This window comes from Prinia subflava, chromosome 19 (genome assembly GCF_021018805.1).
Source record: "Prinia subflava isolate CZ2003 ecotype Zambia chromosome 19, Cam_Psub_1.2, whole genome shotgun sequence".
Lineage (NCBI taxonomy): Eukaryota > Metazoa > Chordata > Aves > Passeriformes > Cisticolidae > Prinia > Prinia subflava.
This window is the reverse complement of record NC_086265.1, coordinates 3,843,623-3,865,141: the sequence shown is the minus strand read 5'-3', so window position 1 is coordinate 3,865,141 and position 21,519 is coordinate 3,843,623. Positions and strand designations below refer to the sequence as shown.

Below are 21,519 nucleotides of genomic sequence, written 5' to 3'. Positions count from 1 at the left end.
AGAAGGGAGCGATTAGGAAATAACCTGGAGGTCTCTGAGCCTTTTCTCACTGGGGTGCAGCTGTTGGCTCAGTCCCTGCACCCTTGGGCCCACAGCAGTGGGATGGAGCCGAGCACAAGGGGATGGTGGTGCTTTAATGGCCTCAAACCCTCTGAATGCCCCTGTCCTCCCTTCCCTGTGTGGCTCTGTACCTTATCTTCCACTGGATGCTCAAAGTGCTCCCAGGAGGGAATTAGCAGACTCCTTGTGGGCTTTTCTCCAGTGCTTTTCTCCGTGATGGCCAACTGCTCTGCAGATTTGGCTCAGCCCTGCTCCCAGAGGGTGTTCTCTCCATGCCAGGGGCAGGTTGGAACATCCATGGCCTGGTTTGGGTTTAGGATTATAACACACTTCCTAGATTGTTTAATAATACCAGCTCTGGTTTACTGATGAGGTTTTGCTGATGAGCCCAAGTGGCTCAGCCCAGTCCAGCAGTTCAGGAAGACCTCGGGCCTCACAGTTGGTACTTGGGAATCCTCTGGGCTTTCCCCTGTTGCAGTTTCACCAGTGGGACCATTCCCCATCCCTGCTGACCTCAGCACCTCACCCATAACATCATTCCTAATTGCTGCTCGTGCACTGCCTGTAGAGCTACTGAATTATTGAGGTTGGAAAATACCTTTAAGATCATCAAGTCCAACCATTGACCTTTTAATTTTTATTTTCCTTAATCTGCTTCTCATTTTTTTAACAATTAAGACTGGACTTTATTCCAAAGCTCCTCAGCAAGGCTCAGACTGGGAGTTTGGGGATTCACCATCAACAGCTGCAACTTGACTTTTTCCACTCAAGGCAGAGCCTTTCCAGACCCGAGTACCAACCTTTTATAAATGCTGTTCTCCCTGTCTACTGGATTTGTATCTGTATTTGTATTTAACAGCAGCCTCCGGCTGTCTGACTTCAACTGGCCTTTTATTCCAATGCCTCCCTTTCCAGAAGGGATCACAATCACATGGGCTGAGCAGGATTTTGCCATTAGTGGGGGGTTTTCCTGTAAGTGTTCCCTAGCAGGATGCGTTTCCTCTTGCATAAGCAGGCTGCAAACCCTCCGAAGCCACAGAAATCCATCTGTTGGATTCTCGAGACAGATAAATCCTTTATAAACAGGAAAATGGGCAAACTCATGGTAGCTCTTGTGACACATCGTGATGGGGGATCAGAAAGGAGTGGAATGAAAAGTATCCCTGTGCAGCATCCGGCCTTTTCAGGGTCCTTTTAAAATCTCCCACAAGGGCAGGGCTGTTCAGAGGGCACAGGCTGGCAGATGAACCCGAAGTTTTGGTAAAATCCAGCTGGAAGTAACTCAGGGAGGGACTAAATAAGAGATTTGAAGGCTCGTTCCTCTGTCCCCACCAAGATGCCGTGTGTGGCCGAGCGGGATCCAGGAGCTCAGCAGCCGTAGATCTGTCAGCACTTCTATTGTGGAGGCCTTTGCAGGGTGTCCAACGCTTCTGTTTTAATTTTGCTGAGGGTTGTAACTCTGGCAAAATTTAAACGCCTTTCAACTCCCAGTCAGGAGGTTTTAAATCCTCTAAATTTGCACTTTACCCCCCAAAAATATATTCTGTCTAGCAAGTGGATGGAAATGGTTCCTCAGCCAAGGTTTAACAGTACAGATAATGATCTAATTAACTTCTTTTTTTAATGCTCATGTTCCAAGTCTGCTTCCTAAGAGAAAATCCCCAGCACAGCCCTGTTAGCCATGGATACAGTTCCTTACCCACTTGGGTATTTCCAAAGTCACTTCCCAAGGTTCCCTGAACCCTTTTGCAAGTGTGATAGAGGCTGAATCAGCCTTTCCTTAGGGTGAATCATCTCAGGTGCTGGTGTCTCACCTGATAATCCTAAAAGTGGCACAAAAACGACATGGACCTGTTAGAGCAGGTCCAGAGGAGGCCGTGGAGATGCTCTGAGGGCTGGAGCCCCTCTGCTCTGGAGCCAGGCTGGGGGAGCAGGGGGTGTTCACCTGGAGAAGAGAAGGCTCCAGAGAGAGCTCAGAGCCCCTTCTGGTCCCTAAAGGAGCTCCAGGAGGGCTGGAGAGGGACCTTGGATAAAGGACGGAGTGACAGGACAAGGGGGAATGGCTTTAAAACAAAAGAGGGGACATTTAGATGGGATATTGGAAAGAAATTCATGGCTGTGAGTGTGGGGAGGCCTTTGCACAGGTTTCCCAGAGAAGCTGTGACTACCCCTGGATCCCTGGAAGTCTCCAAGGGCGGGCTGGGAGTTGTCCCTTCCCATGGCAGGGGGTGGAACTGGATGAACTCTCAGGTTCCTCCCAAACCAAACCATTCCATGAACTGGCCAAGCCTGGAGCTCCTGCCCAAGACTCTGCTGAGAGAACCTGTGGCAACCAAACTGAGCTGTGGATTTTCTTGGAGATGGATGAGGAGGAAGAGAAGGGAGGGGATCCTTTGCACGGCAGGATTGAGAAGCAAAGAGGAGACTAAACACTCTTCCCATTTAGGGACAGTCTGTGGCAGGGCTGGGACTCTTTTGGGGTGCTCAGGCTCCCGCTCCCCTCGTTGGGTTTTTCACCTGCTCTCCCTGGTGAGCTGAAAGAGCCGCAATCGCTGCTCCTTCCAACCACAGCCAGCACATTCCCCCCTCCTTCTCCTTGGAGAGCAGCCAGATCAAAATGGCTCTGATCCAACGCCAAGAATCACTCCCTTTGCTATGGAAATGAGCACTTGGAGGCTGCTCACCATGTGTTCATCAGAGAGTTCCTGCTAAGGATGACGAGCTGTAGGTGGGGAAGAGGGCAGGGAAGGTGTGTTCCAACAGATCCCTTTGGAACAAATAAGGATATTTTTGGAGGCATCTGAACTCTCTGCATTTTTTAAAAGTCATTTATAGAAAACCGAATCATTACCCTTTGCATCAAAGGGTGAAAATGAGGGAAATAAAGTAGTAGGATTTCACCATGGGGTAAAGAGGGTTTCTCTTCCATGAAAGTGGAAAGGGTGACAGATCCCCAGGATCTGACATTTGAAATGAACATTTTTTCCTGCTGTTCTGGTATTGATCAAGTGAAGAAGTGATACAATTACCCAAGTGATACAAATGATCCTTTGTAACCATCACACCTGAATTCCCAGCACTGGAGCACATTCCCAGCCCCCTGGCTCTGTGGGATGCGATTCCAGGCAATTCTGCTGTGCTGGCTCAGTACGACAAGTTCAAACCTTCGCTTTACCTTCTTCCCAACAATCTGATTTTAATCTGGATTCACAGCAGGGTGGGAATGCTGCCAGGGGGTGAACACTCCTGGAGATCCACCGTGCACAAAGCAGGAGCCTTTCCCCTGCTCCTGGATGAGTTGTGCAGGCGGATGATGAGAAGGGTTTGCTGCAAGGGCTGAGCTGGGTGTGAGTTCCAGTGGTGTCACGCTGGGCTTGGAGAACATTCCCAATATCCTGGAGGTGGCCTGGGGTCACCTGGAATGGTGGGAAGATGCTGCTCTTGCATTGTGCTCACTGCCAGACCTGGCCACGGACTCAGAGGTTCAGCTGAGCCCTCCCAGCTCTGGGAGGAGCTCTTGGGATGGAATTGTGTGACAGGGCTCGGAATGAGTCGACACAAATCAGTAATTGGGTGTGGAACTGCGTTCTCTGTGATGTGTTTTAACTGAACCTTGAGACTTCAGCGTTTCTTGTCATTTGGACATCTTGGAGTTGAAATTCTCCTCTTCTTTGTGCATGATTTGGTTGAGGCTGGGATTGTGCTGGAAGTGTCCAAAGCCAGATGGGATGGGAGGGTGGAAGGTGTCCCTGTCCATGGCATGGGGTGAAATGAGATGAATTTTAAGGTCCTTTGCAACCTAAAACATTCCATGATTTTATTTAGTGCTCTCACCTGCTGGCTGGAGCTGGAGAGCAGCTCCTGGTTTTTAAAAGTCATTTAAAAGTCATCGGAGGGAAACAGTTGGCAGACAGTGCATTACACAATTCTAGTAACTGATGGAAGTAGGGAGGGAGCCTAAGTTCAGCTTTAATAAGATAGAAATCATTAAAAATTTCCATATAGCTCTTCTCCGTAGACATCTTCAACACCTCAGTTCTTCTCAAAATTTTGCATTCAAAACCTATTTTTTCTTAAACGTTCTTAATCCTCTTTAAAATATCAGTATGGGAAAGGTACTGTGGGGAACCCCTACCTGCTCTCCGTGGCTGGGAATGACCGTGGGGCACTTGGCTCTGTGTCACCAGCTCGTGGGGTCAGCGTGAAGGTGTTTGGTGGCCTTCACCCCACACCTGGGACAGGTGTCCCCATCACAAAACTGACCCCAAAGCCACACTGGTGGCTCCAGTGGCACTGGTCCCAGCAGCTGAGCCGCCATGGAAATGACCAGTGCCAGTTCCCAAATGGGCTGTGATGGAAAAAATGCTCTGCTTCTTCTCCCTTATCTCTGCGGAACTGGAGAGTTTCACTGCAGAGCTGTCTGCTTCGTTAATTGGAACATTTTCCTCCTCTTCAAACACATTCCGTGGCATTTCCCGGCTCTGATGAGCGCTTCCCTGCAGTTATCCTGCTTTTTGTCGTTGTTAATTTTTTATTTAACCTCCCAGACTACAAAACAGCCATCAACGCTCGGCGCTTCCCTGCGAAGCCTTTGCAGTCACAGACTCTGAGCTTTCATCACGTTTTCAGCAGACAGCCTGGGAGCAGGGATTCGGGATGGAACCACATTCCCAGTCTCTCACTCCAGAGCATCACACAGGAATGAGGAGCTCCAGGGACTGAGCAGTTTTTCCCAGCCTCTCCATGTGCTTAGGGACCTTCTGGGAGGCAAGATAGGAGGTGGACTCTGCTTATTTTTTATTTTTTTCCCCCTTTTCTCTTTTTTTTTTCTATCCCTAGAGACTGGGACAGAATTTTTTTTTCCCATATGTAAAAGTAAGATGCTGTATGGAAGCTCCTCTTCTGCTCCCTCTTCTCTGGGATTTTGGGAAAAGCCCTTCCCAGATGTGAAGGCTCCACAGGTTGTATCCCTACTCCAAGGTTGCTGTTGTGCCTGTGTCTTCTCCCAGGTGCTGGAATTTTCCACACCAATTCCCTTTCCCTCTATTCTAACTCCAGCATTCTTGAAAATAATTTTTTCTCAAGAAATGCTACAGACACACCAAGTTAATTGGAGTCATTAACTTGTTTCCATTACTCCTTTCTTCCTAGGAAACTCGTTTTTTTAGGGTGATTTTGGAGTTAGAAGAAAGAACTGGAAGCTAGGGAACATGTGGAACCACTTCACAGGAACACCGGATTTTGAGAGCTTGCATTTTTATTTACATCTTCTAGACCCTGTCTGACTTGAAAGTAAACAAGTTCAATCCAAGACTAGATTTATCCCTGAAAATATGTGGAGACTTGTCTAAAAACTGCTTTTGGGATTAGGAGCTTCCTTTACTGCAGTCAAGGAACACATTTAGAGTGGGGAAATGAATGCTTAACTGGCAAATTCTGTCAAATCCCCCTGGAAGTACAGTTGGGTTGGGTGCAAAATAACCTGAAATTTTAGTTAATAAAAGAAGGAAAAAGCAAAGCTGGCAGAGAATTTGGCAAGTGTTAAGGTGGAGGTGGAAGTGTCCAAGGGCAGGTTGGATGGGGCTTGGAGCAAGCTGGGATAGTGAAAGGTGTCCCTGCCCAGGGCAGGAGGTGGGGTGGGATGAGTTTTGAGTTCTTTGGTGCCAAGAGGACGGTGCCAGACTCTTTCCAGGAGTGCCCAACAGCAGGATGAGGAGTAACAGCCATAAACTAAACCACGTAATTCCACCTCAACATGAGGAAGAACCTCTTCCCCACGGAGGGTGGCTGAGCACTGGGACTGCCCAGGGAGGGCAGGCAGTCTCCCAAACCCACCCGAATGCATCCCTGTGTCACCTGCTGTGGGTGACCCTGCCATGGCAGGGGGCTGGACTGGGTGATCTCCAGAGATCCCTTCCCACCCCAACCATTCTGGGATTCTGCCCCTTCCAACCCAAACCACTCCACGGTTCCACGAACAGCGAGCGAACCCGCGTTTCCGCATTGCTGAAAGCGCGGAGCCGACGAGAAGACCCAGTGGTGATCCTTGTCCAGGAATCTCCTGGACAATCAGCACATCCTTTCCCTGGAAGTGACCCTCTCCTTTTTCATGCCTGTGCAGACACGATGAGGCGGGTGGTACGGCAGAGCAAATTCCGGCACGTCTTTGGCCAGGCGGTGAAGAACGACCAGTGCTACGACGACATCCGCGTGTCGCGCGTCACCTGGGACAGCTCCTTCTGCGCCGTCAACCCCCGCTTCGTGGCCATCATCGTGGATGCCAGCGGCGGGGGAGCCTTCCTGGTGCTGCCTCTGCACAAGGTAAGCGCTGCTGGAATGTTGCTGTGTTACCTGTGCTGTCATCCCGGCGTTTCCTCGGGAATAGCGAAGGCTGGGAAGTGACAGCGGCTGCTCGGTGGTGCCGTGTGTGAACGTGTTTAATGTCTGTAATCAGTCTGATGCTTCCTGTACATTAAACACAACAAACAAGCTGTTTGCTTGACTCATCGCAGCCGATTCTGGCAGAAGTTTCCACGTAGAATCGTATTTTAGAAGCCTCTTTATGATCGAGTCAGGTTTTTCTGCTGTCAGGGATTCAGCTTTTTTTTTTTGTTGTTTTGACACTTTGTTCAGGAACCACCTGAGCCCGACTGCTCCTTGAGAGTTAAACCAGAAACTGTCTGAATCCAGCTGCTCCTTTACAGATTTAATTCAGGAATGCACCTGAGCCCAACTGCTCCTTGCAGCCCCACATTGGAGGGATGCAAAGAATCAGCTGGTTCCAAGAAGGGCATTCCTGTTGCCCCTGGTCCTGCATGGAAAAGTCACATCCATCTTCTGGAGGAGATTCTTCTCATCTCTTTCTCATGCTTAACCAGCAAATTCTTGTGATCAGAAGTCTTTTTTTGCTACGTTTTTTTCTCTGTGACCCTCAGACTCCTCTTTTAAGCCTGTGATTAAGTTGTCCTCAGTCTGTCATCAGCCCTGAGCTGCTTTCCCAGCTCCACTTCCAGACCTGCCCTGTGGAACACAGAATTAGTGCCCAGGATTCAGCACAACTTCCCACCCGGCCAGGGCACAGCGGAGACAGCGACGTCTCCATCGTGTTAAGCAAAGCCAAACCCCAACCTCCCAAAATACCAAAATAGCTCAGTTTGCTGCTCTGCTGAGCAGCCCTTCCCTGCCCAGGGCTCATCCTCGGGCCACGTGTCCTCCTCCTGCCTGGACCACGCACAGGGCACAGCCCTGGGTTAGGAATTCCTCCTTCAGCTGCGTCACAGCACAGATGCTGATGGCAGGGGATGTGCATCCCTCTTGTCCTCTCTTATATCCCAGTGTTTGGAGCACAGATCTCATGAGGGAGATTGAGGGCTCAGGGGAAAAGGAGGCTCAGGGGGGACCTTCTGGTTCTCCACAGCTCCCTGAGAGGAGGGGGCAGCCAGGGGGGTCAGGCTCTGATCCCAGGGAACAGGGACAGACCCAACGGGAATGGCCTCAAGGTGTGCAAAGGGAGGTTTAGATTGGATATTGTGGAAAATTTCTTCATGGAAAGGGTTGTCAGGCATTGGAACAGGCTGCCCTGAGCAGTGATGGAGTCCCCATCCCTGGAGGGATTTAAAAGCCTTGTGCATGTGGCACTTGGGGACATGACGGCCTTGGCAGTGCTGGGGGAACAGTGGGACTCAGTGGTCTCAGAGGGCTTTTCCAACATTAATGATTCCATGATTCTGTGTTTTCTCAGTCCCTGGCAGAAATCCCTGCTAATTCTGAGTGCCCTTTTGTATTTTTAAGTGCCACCTTTGGCGTTATTTTCACATCCATTCTGTTCTTCCTCCCACCCTCTTATTTATCACTGCCTTGGTGCCCTCAGCTCCATTCCTGCCTTCCAAAGTCATTAAATATCCCCATCTGAGGAGGTTCCACGGGAAGCTGGAGGAGCTGTGGCCCTCACCCCCAGCCTGACACGTTCTTTTGCAATGCAGCGCTTTGCTGGCTCTGCTCTAACCAGTTCCTGTGTTCCGCATTTATTTTTACAGCCTGGGCTGATGAAATTGTTCCTTCAGTTCCTTCAACACCCTAAATAACATTTGGATTTCTCTTTGAGCGTGTTTAGCACAGATACTTATTAAGGTCCCTGCAGCAAAATCCTTGTTGTTCTATTCAAAGAGGGAAAGAAAAAAAAAAAAAAGAAAAAAAAAAAGAAAAAAAAGGCAATTTTCAATCTTTCAGCCATGGGTTTGGGCTGATTTTAAAACTGAGCCATAAAAATACACTTGCTGCATTTCTGCAGGAGAAAAATACCCCATAACGACATCGTGGCTGCTCAAACCCAGCGCTTTGCGGCTCACTGGGAATTACCTGGGATGCGCCTGACCCTTGGTGCAGGCTGAGCACAGAAAAGGGGAAGATTTTACTCCTTTTAATGCGCTTTTTCTTGCCAATTCTCAGCACTGTTACAGGGTTTTGTTACGGCCGGGCTTTGTCGCTGCCGCCTGGTGCCTCCAGGCGCTGGGCGGGGGGTCCGGGGGTGTTTTTGGGGCGGGATGAGCCCCCCGGGACCCCGCACCCCGCACCCATGTGCTGTGGGGGGGCTGGGCGGGCACCGGAGGGAGGGACAAGCCCCGCCCCTCCCCGGCAAGCCCCGCCCCTCCGCGCGCGCGCACCCGCGCTCTCCGCAGCGGCACTGCGGCGGCCGCGGCTTTTTACCTTATATGGTCATGGCAGCGCTCGCGGCCGCCGCGCTGATTGGCGGGGGCGGGGGCGCGGCGCGGCAAGTGCGCGGGAATTAACCCGTACGCGCGGGAATTAACCCGTGAGCGCGGGAATTAACCCGTGAGCGCGGGAATTCATTAACCCGTGCGTGCGCGGGTTAACCCTGTGCGCCCGCCGCGTCCACAGCCCCCCACGTGCTGCTGAGGGTCTCTCCGACCCTCCCCACCCCCGCCAAGTGGGAGATGCAGGGGCTGCATCGCCTTTTGCCGTCCCCGCCGCTCTCGGAGGAGCAGCCGAGCCGGCTTTGCTGGCTGTGGAAACGCTTTGTCTGAACTTCCTGTTTTCTTGCACGCACATGTGCAGGGGCTTTGCCAGGAGCTCGCCATTCCCATGCTCCGGCAGGAGCCGCTGAGCATCAGACAGTCTAATTCCCACAGGTTGCTTGGGTCTGGAGGGTTGGCCTCTGTTGGAATGAGCCACATAGTTTGGAAAAGCTGTAATTCCTCTCGGTCAGGGCTGTGTAGGTGATAAGAGCTGGGGTAATCAGCATTAACTGTTCACCAGGGAAGGAGCTGGAGACTTCCCTGCTTGTTCTGGGCTGTGGATGTAGAGTTGGTTTTCCTAGAGGCTTATCCCAGGGAAAGCTCTGGGTACACAGGGAGGGTACCAGATAAAAATTCTCTGGGTCTCCTGATATGCTGGGCAGGATGACTTGGAAACAGCTGGATTCAGGGGAAGGTTCTAGTGCTGGATCTGTGCTCCAGCAGAACTGGAGAAAAATTTCTTTTTTTCCCCTCCTCAAAAACTCTGCAGTTTTTATCTGCACAGAAAAACCTGCTGCAAATGTTCCTTTTTGTTTGAGTTCATGCAGAAAGATCCGTTCAGCCGCGAGCTGTGTTACGTAAGGCCTTCAGCAGAGGTTTATTCAGTCCGCTTTGGATATAGCTTTTATTAGATTTTCCATTTTCCTGATCCTTTCCTGCACCCCCTTCACACCAGCAGCATTCCTGCAGGATCTGGAATCAGATGGTGCCCTGAGAGGCAATTAGCATGTGGGTGGGGGCGTGCACACCTCGGGAATGATCTTCTCCAAGGAATATGTTGTTCTGCAAGTGACAGGCCTTGGTGTTCATCCATGGCATATGAGAGTTGTTAAGCAGCTCTTCCCAATTCCTATTCCACCAGGAAGGATTTGGGAGAAAGAAAATCATGCTTTTCTGAACTGTGTGTGAAATAAAATCAGGAGGTTTTGGCTCTGATGGGTTTATTGAGCCTTTCCAGACATTTTAGGGGGGAGTGTGATGGATTTTGTCATTTTATTTCACCTTGGATTTTTCTTTATAAAAGGAAGTTTATATTTATCACTGTCAGCTTGATTCCAATGGATCATCAGGTTCTAATGTGGCAGGAGAGGGAGGGCAGCAGAGGGGCTAATGGATCTCATTCCTCCAGAGGAAAAAAGCAGCAAAATCCATCCCATCTTACAGTCAGAGGTTTGTACAAGTATCTCTGCAATTTAAAGGCTTTGTCCAATAAGGAAAATGGAAGTTGTACTTGGTGGAGCCCTGGGGATGATCCCTGTGGGTCCCTGTGGATCTCCGTGGATCCCTGTGGGTCCCTGTGGGTCCCTGTGGATCCCTGTGGATCCCTGTGGATCTCCGTGGGTCCCTGTGAGTCCCTGTGAGTCCCTGTGAGTCCCTGTGGGTCCCTGTGGATCCCGGTGGATCCCTGTGGGACCCTGTGGGCCCCTGTGGGTCCCTGTGGATCCTGGTGGATCCCTGTGGGCCCCTGTGAGTCCCTGTGGGTCCCTGTGGATCCCTGTGGGTCCCTGTGGATCCCTGTGGGTCCCTGTCTCCTTGTCCAGCAGCTCTGCTCTCTTTGGGTGGACGCTCATCCTCTGAACAGCAGCAGGGTTTTATCTTCTTTATCCAGAGCCCTCAGCTTCTGGGATACCCACTGGCTTTCCTGCAGTTGGGAAGGAGCAGGGGGATGAACTGCTCTGGAAATCATATTTTAGAGAAGGAAAAAAACAATGACTCTGTCCCTTTTTAATTGTGATGCCATTTCTGGGACAGATATCCATGGAAATGCTGGGGCTGTGCTGCACCCCCAGCTCTGAGTGATGGGATTTTGCAGGTTGGGTTGGCTGTGAGGACTGTGATGGGATTTTTATTTCTTTTTAAAGCCAGCATGTGTCCATTTTGTGGCAGCCTGGGATGGAATCACAGAATCATGGGATCCTTAAGGTTGGAAAAGACCTCCAAGCTCATCAAGTCCAACCTTTGACCAAGTGCCCCAGTTTTCACTAAACCACATCACAAAATGCCCCAGCTGCTCGTGTTTTAACACTCCCAGGGGTGGTGACTCCCCCACTTCCCTGGGGAGTCTCTCCATGCTTGGCCACCCTTCCAGTGAAGAAATTTTCCCAATATCCAATGTCACAGGCCTGCAGCTGCCAGGGTGACAAAGAGAGAACGGGAGCGCTGCTGAGGGATTCTTGGAGAGCACAGCAGTCTCTTACTTCCTGACTTTCCAGTTGATCTTTTGGGAATAACACTTTTTGGGAATAACACTTTCTGATCTCCCAGATTAGTTCTGGGTGCCTGGATTTGGCTGTTGGCTTTGGGCAGGAGCTTCCATTTCAGCCCAGTTTCCTCCCTGGTGCCTTCTCCAGGCCCAGCTGCTGCAGCCAGAGGTGGAGGGTCGGTGCTCAGAAGTTCAACTTCCCTGGATAAAACTTAGGAGGGGTTTTTTTTAAGGAAAATCCACAATTTAAAGAGAAGAAGAGTATTTTCTCTAGCAGAGAAAAGATGCAGTCGGTTGGGGTTTCAAACTTTGCAGTTGTGACCTGATTTCCTTCCTCAAACTTGTGCAGAGTGAGGGGGGAGCTGCTTTGGCTTGTGCAACTCGATGCCACTTCCCTAATTTAAATGGAGATTTCAAGGAGCACAGCCATGGGCTGGGGAAGCAGCTGTTCTCCCTGATATTTTTACCATAATCCATGAGCTGTTTCCTGCCACCAAATGCCCTTTTCTGGCAGAGAAACGATCACAAGACACTCAAATTAATTCATAAAACTCCCACTTTTAGGAACAATTTTCTTGTGTTGCTTATCCATCCCTTTTGGATTTATTAATATTTTTTCTTCTCATCTGTGACTTTGTTCTGATCAGGGTTTAATATTTCTGATGATTTAACTTTTTTTTTTCTGATCTGGAATACATGAAATACATCAAAAATTAATTTTAATAATTAAATATAATTTAATAAGGCAAATTCACCCCTTGCTGAAACACCTGAATATTGAGTGTGTGTTCAGTCATCACCGACTTTATTAAAAATCCTCAAATTCACCTTTTTGCCCAACATTTTATAAAATACAACTCCAGATTTCAAAAGTTATCAGGAATGTGTCAAACCACAGCCCCTGCGGATTATGAGAAGGATTTAATTTCTTGAAGTTAATTTTAAGCTGTGTATCAGCACTTGAGATTTATTTTAAATCCTCTCCTAATTATAAGATTACATTTTACAAATAAATAAATAAATCCCCAAACCTGGAAGTATTAGAGCAGCATGGAAACACACCCAGCTGCCAACCACGTTGCCAAAACCTCGTGGTGTTCTGGTGGCATTGGAAAGAAATCGTGTTGAAAACCGTGGGATTTGGTGATTTTGCAGCCTGGTGGGTTTTTATAACCCCACTGCAGCTTTGCTGGGCTTTCCCTTTTGGCAAGTCCTTCGAAACACTGATTTTTCAAGCTTTTCTGAGCACAGTGCAATGCCATGGAGGAATTGGGGTTCCCTGCTCCAAGGGGTGGAATCTGCCAGAAGGAGGAATGTGGTGGATGGGATTTGCAAAAGCGATGCTGAGAGGTGGTAAAATCAGAGCCCTGAGTTCAAAGCTGCCCATTCCTCCCCCTGAGGGGTCAGCCCTGGGCTGGTGCTGTGGGTGGCTGTCCCGTGCTGTCCCCACTGTGCCTTGGGAGGGTCTCTGCTGAAGGTGTTGGTGACAAGGGGCGGATGTGGCATCTTCGGAAGCGCCGCCGAGCTCTCGGGACGCGCTCAGGAAGACACCGCGGTTTCCTCTGCTCTGCTGTGCTCTGCTGAGCCCGTTTGGTGCCTCTGACCACAAAGCAGGAGCTTCTCTCAAAGGGCTGGGGCTCGTGCTTGCCTCACTGAGGCCTCCAGCAGCACATTTATATCCTTATTTAGTCTCGTTTTGATGTTTGATGCTCATTTTTGTACATCCCTGGAGGTGGCTCAGGAAGGGCGGGATGTGGCACTCAGGGCTCTGGGCTGGGTGACAAGGGGGGGACTCTCAGAGGTTGGATGATCTTGGGGGTCTTTCCAACCTGAATGATTCTGGGATTATTCCTGGAGCCTGGTGAGCAGTGGAGTCTCTCCTCTCATGCTCAAGTGAAGATGTTGATGTCCCTGGGATTTTCCTCCTCTGCCAGATCCCAAGGAGCTGCTGTGTGGGACATCTCCTGCTCTGCTTTGTCCTCTTTTCCTTGTTTTGACAATCCTTTGTGGATAAACAAGCTTGAGGTTGCTGCCTGTCCCACACTGCTGCTAAATAACATCTCCTTTCCCATCCTGCCTGTCTGTTCCCTGTTGGAAATGGCTCTGGTGTCACTCTCCAGGTGCAGGGACAGGGGGATGTTTGTAGGTGATGCTCAGGGAATTCTGCCCCTCTGCCCTGCTCAGGTGAGACCCCACCTGCAGAGCTGCCTCCAGCTCTGGAATTCCAGCACAGGAAGGACCTGGAGCTGTTGGAGCAGGTCCAGAGGAGGCCACGAAGATGCTCCGAGGGCTAGAGCCCCTCTGCTCTGGAGCCAGGCTGGGGGAGCTGGGGGTGTTCACCTGGAGAAGAGAAGGCTCCAGGGAGACTTTAGGGCCCTTCCAGTGCCTAAAGAGGCTCCAGGAGAGCTGGAGAGGGACTTTGGACAAGGGATGGAGATACAGGACATGAGGGAGTGGCTTTAAGACTAAAGAGGGTAGATTTAGATGAGATCCTGGGAAGAAATTCCTGACTATGAATGTGGTGAGGCCCTGGCACAGCGTGCCCAGAGAAGCTGTGGCTGCCCCTGGATCCCTGGCAGTGTCCAAGGCCAGGTTGGACGTGGCTTGGAACAACCTGGGATGGTGCAAAGTGTCCCTGCCCATGGCAGGAGGTGGCACTGGATGATCTTTAAGATCCTTCCAACCCAACTCATCCCATGATTCTGGAAGCTCTGCTCCGTATGGAAGTGCAGGATCCTGGTTTGAGAGCTGAGCTCTGCTGCAGGTGGTGGGGAGCAGCTCCTGTGTGTCACTGCTGTCACAGGCTCTTGGCTGCTCCTGCTCAGGCTGTGCAGGTTCATCGTAATCAAAACTGAAAGGTGAAGTTTGGGCTTTAATTTGCTCAAATTAAATTTTTTTCAGCCTCCTCGCAGTAATAAATAACTGTATAGCCCAAAACTGAACTGACAAGTGCTCGTGCTGCCTAGAAATAGTTACCAGAGGCTCCTCCTGAAGGATCCCACTGATTCCTGCCAGGGAGCCAGAACAGGCAGTCCATTTCGCATTATTATTCCTATTTTTCCTTTTTGGTTCAGGTCTGTATTTGTCTGTGGCCTGTCATGTGCTTTCTGCAGTTCGTGTGCTCTGCATGGTTCTCCTTTTAATTGGGTAAATTAAAATGGATGAATCCTACATGGCAGTTGGATGTATTAATTTTTTAAATCCTATTTCACATCATGGCATCCAAGAGGGATTACACTGGCTTTAATTTTTGAATGGCAGGTTTATGGCTTTTCATCCACAACTCTTCCCCTTTTAATAATTCTGAAAGCAGCTGAATCACTGAGACTTTTTTTTCCTTTTGAAGTCTAAATTTGGCCATTTAGGAGCTAGTGGGATCTTTTGGGATCAGTATCTTGTTTTGCTGTTTGTGGAAGGCTCCAGGTCAGTCATCCTCAAAATGTCCAGCATTATTCTGGTTATCAGCCTTGAATAGGAGCAGCCTCCCACGTGGAGCAGGGTGGGAGGCATGGATTAAGGAATGTCACCTCCAAGGTTGGGGAATGTCACCATCCAATGGCACAAGTGAAATTCCAACCATTTCTTCTGCGTGTTTAAACACAAAAGAAGATGACCCCATCCCAGACCTCTCCCTGCCGTGTCTCTTGTGCCATCACTCATCATGAAAAGGTCATTCCCTGGAAACAAAACCCCATGGAGCAGGAGCAGGGGTGTGGCTGTGGAAGTGGAGGAGTCTCCTCCTCATCCTGCTGCTACTGCTGTGCATCTTCACTGTTACAAACATTGCTTCTCTGGTGTGCAAGGCTTGGCCCAGAGAGAGAAGGATGATGAGAGTGATTTTCCTTTTTCTTTGTGGAATCAGCTGTTGGGGGTAATCAGATGCTTCAGGATCCTCAGGGCTCCTCAGCAAAACGTAGGGACAGAATTGGTTGGGGCATCAGCTTGGTTGGCATCACTGGATTTTTCCCAGTTCAGGTTTTAGTGGCTCATTAGCTCTGTTTTTTGGAAATGTTATCCCTGTAGGGAGCTTGGCATTGGTGGCCTCGGTCCTCTGGCCATGGAGAGATAGGTGTGGAGCAGGTGTGGCTGTCACAGTCCATGTTGGCAACATTTATTCCTCAAAACAATATTTTCCTCTGCACAACTGCATCCTGAAATATTCCCATCCAAGCAAAATCCTTCTGTTTTAAGAAACCAGGGAGACCTGGTAAATTCAGTGACCAGCAACCCCCTCCAATGATATTTTTAGTTTGGTTGTCTTCAGCTCTGTTGGGAAGCACAGATGAAACCAGAGTTTCGCTCTTCCCAGAAAGCTGGGATGGAAAAAGGGATGGTGTGGCAGCAGGTGCTGAGATGTGGGATCACAACCCTGCTGTGCAGGATCTCTGAACCCTTTCTTTGCTCCGTGGGGAATTTCCAATTCATTGATGCTGGAAAAGAGCTGCTGGTCTGTCTCCTCTGCTCATCCATGAGCTCAAATCTCACGGAATCGTGGATATAAAAGACCGAACAGAGGGTTGGGAAGCACCTTGCTTTGGGATATCACAGCTCTCTCTCTTCTTCTTCCCTCCAGACAGGCAGGATTGACAAGTCCTACCCCACAGTGTGCGGCCACACGGGGCCGGTGCTGGACATCGACTGGTGTCCCCACAATGACCAGGTCATCGCCAGCGGCTCCGAGGACTGCACTGTCATGGTGAGTGTTCCCTGAGGGGTGGGCTTTGCTCCCTGCTGGAACTCCAGAGGACACTGGAATTCCTGGAGGTGTCTCCAGGAACCTCCTGTTCCGAGGTGAGGGCAGAGTTGTCATGGAAGGGTTTGGGTTGAAAGGGATTTAGAGCTCATCCCATTCCTGCCATGGGCAAGGACACTTTCCATAGACCACGTTGCTCCAAGCCCCATCCAATCTGACCTTAGACACTTCCAGGGATGGCCAACCTGTGCCAGAGCCTCACCACTCTCACAGCAAAGAATTTCTTCCAATTTCATTCCTCTGGGCATTTGTTTGATATTTGGGAAGAGGAGTGAGAGTGCCAGTCCATGGTGAGGTGTTCTGATTTGTCAAGCTTTGAGAAGACAGGTGGTTCCTTACCTCAAATATCTCAATGGATGTACAAATGTGTGTTGGGAAGAGGAAGGGATTGGAATTCCAAGCCCAGCAGGTTCCAGGATTCCTTCAACCCTTGATTTAAGGGAGTCGCTTGAAATTTTCCCTGTACATCCAAGTTTTGAGCAAGTGTGAAATTTATTTTTTAAATAAATAAATAAAAATAATCCCAAATTCTGCACCTGCCAGCCTTGGATTGAGACCTGTTTTAAGTCAGTGATAGCCCAGCCAGGCTTGCTCTGTGACGGATGTGGAATCCCGTGCATGCCAACACAGCAGAATAAGTGAAAGAAAATCCTTGGAAGATGAAATAATGCCAAATAACTCCAGGGATCTTTGGCCATATTTAGAAATGCTGTAGGCTGAATGTTATATTGAAATCTTATTATAGATCATGTCAGATAAATTCCTTTGCTCCTGTTCATCGTTAAAATGTTTGGGAGGGGATTCATCCCAAGAGGTTTTTCTTGGGACAGCTCTTGCCTCTGATCTCTCAGTCTTGGAAGCTGAAGCATGTTAACAAAACGGGCTATATTTAATATTAAACAAAACAACAACTTCTGTGTTTGCAACGCTCACTACTGGGCTGGAACTGAGCTTTGGAAGGATGCAGGAATGTTTCTCCAACCAGGATATAGAAAAGCTGCACGTTGGGAATGTTTCTGAAATGTGAGCATCAGTGAGGGCCCAGAGCTGCCTCCTTGGAGGCAAAATCAGTCTGTAATCCAAGTGCAATGAGAAATATGTTGGGAGCCTCCAGAGGGACTGAATTGTGGAGAAAAACTGACAGAGTTCAGTGAGTTCATGAGTTGTCCAAGTGGAGAAGCTCCCTCACACCATCCCAAATCCACGCTCTCTCCCTCACACCATCCTGGTGTGGACACAAACTGCAGGAATCTTCACCTCCTGCTGGACTCTGGGGGTTCTCCACACTTCCCAAGGTGGGGATGAGCTTCCTGTCCATCCCTGGAGCAGCACCCGTGTGGGAAGGCCTCAGGGTGGAGCTGCCTGGGGTTTGTACTCTTGTGCAAAGTGTTTGGTGTGGCCTGTCTGGAGTGGAAGGGGAGATAGGTGAGTCCTTGCTGCACCCCCAGGGTTTGGAAAATGCTGGGGGTGTGTTAGCTGGAGGTTTGGAATGGGAAATGATGGATCCCAAGTCACTGAGGACAGTTGGGAACGGCTCTGCTGTGTAGAGAACACCCCTGGCTTGGACTTTTGGGAATGAGCTAATGAGCTTTCCCAATTTTAATTGCTTTTCTGGCCTGGCATGGATAGTTCAATCTCCTGTTTTCCTTGACAAAGGGCTTGGGTCCTGCTTCCTGGGAAACCTGAGTGGAATAAACCCAGGGAGCTTTCCAGGACACGTTCATGGGCTCTGAGCTCTGCCGGGGGGAGACAAGGAAAAGTGACGTGGAGGATTCTGTGGCAATTCCAGCTGCTGGAGAAAAGACCTTGTTCTTAAAGACCATCTGTGCCCTGGCACTTGGGGATTTAGGATCTCACCCTCTGCCTCAAGAAATCTCAGCTATGTCAGCCAGACGTGTATTGAGGGAGAGAGCGTGGATTTGGGATGGTGTGAGGGAGACAATGTGGATTTGGGACAGTGTTGGGGGAGAGAATGTGGATTTGGGATGGTATTCGGGGAAAGAACATGAATTTGGGATGGTATTGAGGGAGAGAACGTGTATTTGAGGTGCAAACCCCTGTCTCCAGGTGGAGAGGGCTGATTCCCTGCTGCCATAACTCTCCAGCCCCCGTGTGGCACAAGCTTCACTTGGCCCTATCCAAAGCCAGAAACCTTTTCCTCTGAAGAAATTCCCAGATTTTTACAACACCTGCACATAAACCTTGAACAGGTTGGGTGTTGGAAATACCAGACATAGCATTGGAGAGGGGACTGGGAGAGAGGAGAGGACCTGACATCCCTCTCCAAAGGCTTCCTTTAGAGCCCTTGCAAATGCCTTCTGTGGCCTCTTCCCTTGGAGGAATTGTTTCCTTGTGCCAGCAAATGAGGAATTACTTAAATATTCCTGCTTGATGTTGTGCTAAATGGCTCTGATGTACTGCAGGCTTTTTGTTCAGCTGGAAAATGTTTTAGTGGATAAAGATCTGTAGATGGTATCGAGGCCCTTCCTCAGATATGGAAAATTCCCTTCGTCAGAAGATGGATTTTAAGGAATTCGTGTGGAAAGGCCAGAGCAGAGCTCATGGGATGGAGCAAATGCCTTTAAAAATCAAAGAGAGCCCTTGCAGTGATCTGAGCCACCAGCCAGGACAGGGAGGATGAGGAGAAGCTCTGACCCTGCAAAAATGATGCACCAAGAGCCTCTTTCTGCTCTTGGAGGGATATGGGAGCAGGGCCATGGATAAATCCAGGCCTCAAATTCAGTTTCTTCCTTACTTGAAGTGATAAAAATTGATACATGTGATGTAGGAAGTAATGTTTTTTATAGACATGGATTTAAACTTCTTTTCAAATTTCAGAGCCAGAGGAAGCAGTTTTTGCTTCTCTTTAAAGGGGATGAAAGAAAATTTGCTTTGTTTTCTTTCTCTGTTTGTGCAAAACCTTCCCCTGCTGCCCTTCCTGCAGCCCCAAACCTCTCCCTCAGCTGTGCCACAGCTCTGCTTCCTCCTGCACAAACAAACGGCCTTGCTAACACCAAACCCCCCAAAAAACACCCAGACACGCACGGGAGGGAGAGCTGACAGACACTTCCTAAAGCCCAGGCAATCCTGCAGCATTCTCAGGTTTCCTTGGAGTCATCCTGAGTCCTCCCTCTGGGCAGGGTAAGTCCTGCATCCAAAATTCTCTGATTTCCCTGTGAACCTGATTTGATCCCAGGCTGAGGCCAGAGCTCCACCCTGTGCAGGAACGAGGGGCTGGGCCAGTTGGGACCATGCCCTGACCTTTCACACTCGTTTCTTTATTATTTTTGGGAATAGCAGGCAGGATTATTGGGTCAGGAGTCTGAAATCTGCCCAGGATTACGCTGCTCTGCAGCTGCTCCCAGCTACCAGGGCTTTACCTGACAGAAAATTCCATCTGTCCTCCAGGGGCTTTTAAAAAAAAACCTTTTCACTGGGATTTTGCCTTTCTTTCCTTTCCCACCTCCTGCACTTGCTGTCTCATGTTTAAATTTGGTTCTGGAGCTTTCTGGCTCCTTTGCACTTGCTCAGAGGGATCTCAGGATCCTTCCTGGCTGAGATGGTGCAGAACAGAACTGAGCCGTCCCCCTTGGCAGGGGAAGTTCTGCATCCAAAGTTCTGTAATTTCCCTGTGAACTTGGTTTGATCCAGGCTCTGCACAGACATCTCAGCAATCCCACCCTGGGCCTGAGAGCCTTGTCCAAAGGCTCCTGGAGCTCTGACAGCCTCAGGGCTGTGCCCATTTTCACCCCTTGCAGAGGAATCCTCTCCTGGGGAAGTGTTCCCATTGTGGGCATTCCTCCTGGGATGCTGAGGGTACTGGGAAGAATGGCACTGGAACTGTGTCCATGAAAAATGACATCAATTTTGGGTTATTTAGAGGTGAGCTGGTACCTGCTGAGAATCTCTGCTGGGTTTTTTTTCCATTGCCAGTCATTCCTTTGAGAAGGGGAAAACTGGGATTAGCACAGAAATCCACGTGTCCATCTCAGTGTGCCTCACTTCCTAAATCCCTCACATCCCACAGCTTGTTGGGCATCGTGGGCAGGCTCTGGCAAGCCCCATTCTCCCAACTCCAGGAAAAGCAAACAATGGGAAGCAAAGGAAACGTGCTCTAATGCTGCCACCTACCTACAGCAACTCCAACTGCTCCCCGAGGGGCTCTCCCTGGAATTCCGTGGCATTTTTTTAATGCACTCTATGTAGGTCAAATTCAATTCCAGGACGATTGTCCAGCGCTGAATTGCAGGAATGGTTTTGGTGGGGCTGATCCTGCCCTGGGGCTTTGGGGTGATGGGTTTGTCTGTCCCCTCCCTGGTCACTGCCAGCTGCAAAAGCCACCTCCCTCCTGCTGGAATTCCAGTGCTCTGGCATCCTTGGGGGGCTGTTCCTCCTCCTGGTGGCCCTTCCCTGAGGAAGTTTGCAACACAAGGGTTGTGTAACCAGGGGAGAAGTGAACAGGCTGTGCTCATTTGGGCTGCTCTGGCTTCTTCCAGGAGCAAACCGCTCTTCCCTGATTAAATGGGATCTGAAAGGATCCAGAATCCAACGGGGAACTGAATTGCTGGTGTTCCTAGAGAAATGAAAATTAGGCAGTGGTGGAGCTGCAGCATCATCCCTCTGAGGGACCAGCACAGTTTGGAAGGGCAGCAGCTTGTTCCCGTGGAATTGGAGCTGCAGGGGAGATTTTTCACACTCCGTGGGGAACAGGAGCAGAGTGGGTCCTTGCACGTGGAAATAAAGGGTTTGCACCATGAGGAGCTGTGGGTTTGTGCTGGCACAGGAGGGATGCTCCTCATGGATCAGCTGAGGGTTTATTGACACTGGGAATTCCCTTCCCGTTTACACGGAGAAGTGACAGCTCCAGCACTGCGGGACGCGGGAAGCAGCCGAGCCCCGCGCTCTCCGGAGGGTCTGCCCTTGGCTGAGCACCTTTCCTTTCCTTTCCCTTCCCTCCCAGGTGTGGCAGATTCCCGAGAACGGGCTCACCCTGTCCCTGACAGAGCCTGTGGTGGTGCTAGAAGGCCATTCCAAGAGAGTGGGCATCGTGGCCTGGCACCCGACGGCGCGGAATGTGCTGCTCAGCGCAGGTACGGAGCACAGCCACCTCTCCCTGCTCCCCCTCCTCTCCAGCTTTTCCTTTTCCTTCTTCCCTGCCCCAGCTGCTCAGATCCCTGTGAATCACAAGACCCGTGGCAGTAGTTGGGAACACTGGGACACGTGGCTCACAGCTCCGTGTATATCTCAGCCTTTTTTATCTTCAGTTTACAGCACCAAGGAATTGTCTGGAATTGGAATATGGAAGTTGTTCCAGGCTTTATTTGATCTGCATTAACAATTTACATCTGCACATCCACATCCCTGTTCTTATATACTTTTAGACCAGGCTCGAGTGTTTCTCTTTTCCCTTGATCCCTGCAAAGTATCCCAGAGTCCAGCTGTTCCTCCCACAAGCTCTCATGGTCAGC

General features: G+C 49.9%; 1 protein-coding gene across 3 annotated transcripts in view; it reads left to right on the top strand.

Moving 5' to 3' along the window:
* CORO1C (coronin 1C) overlaps positions 1-21,519 on the top strand; it is a 47,765-nt gene that overhangs the window by 19,031 nt on the left and 7,215 nt on the right. For all 3 annotated transcript variants that reach the window (XM_063416371.1, XM_063416373.1, XM_063416372.1), the window contains exons 2-4: positions 6,182-6,381; positions 15,872-15,994; positions 21,012-21,141. In XM_063416371.1, coding sequence (XP_063272441.1) covers positions 6,182-6,381; positions 15,872-15,994; positions 21,012-21,141 — 453 coding nt within the window. The remainder of the gene's footprint in view (positions 1-6,181; positions 6,382-15,871; positions 15,995-21,011; positions 21,142-21,519) is intronic.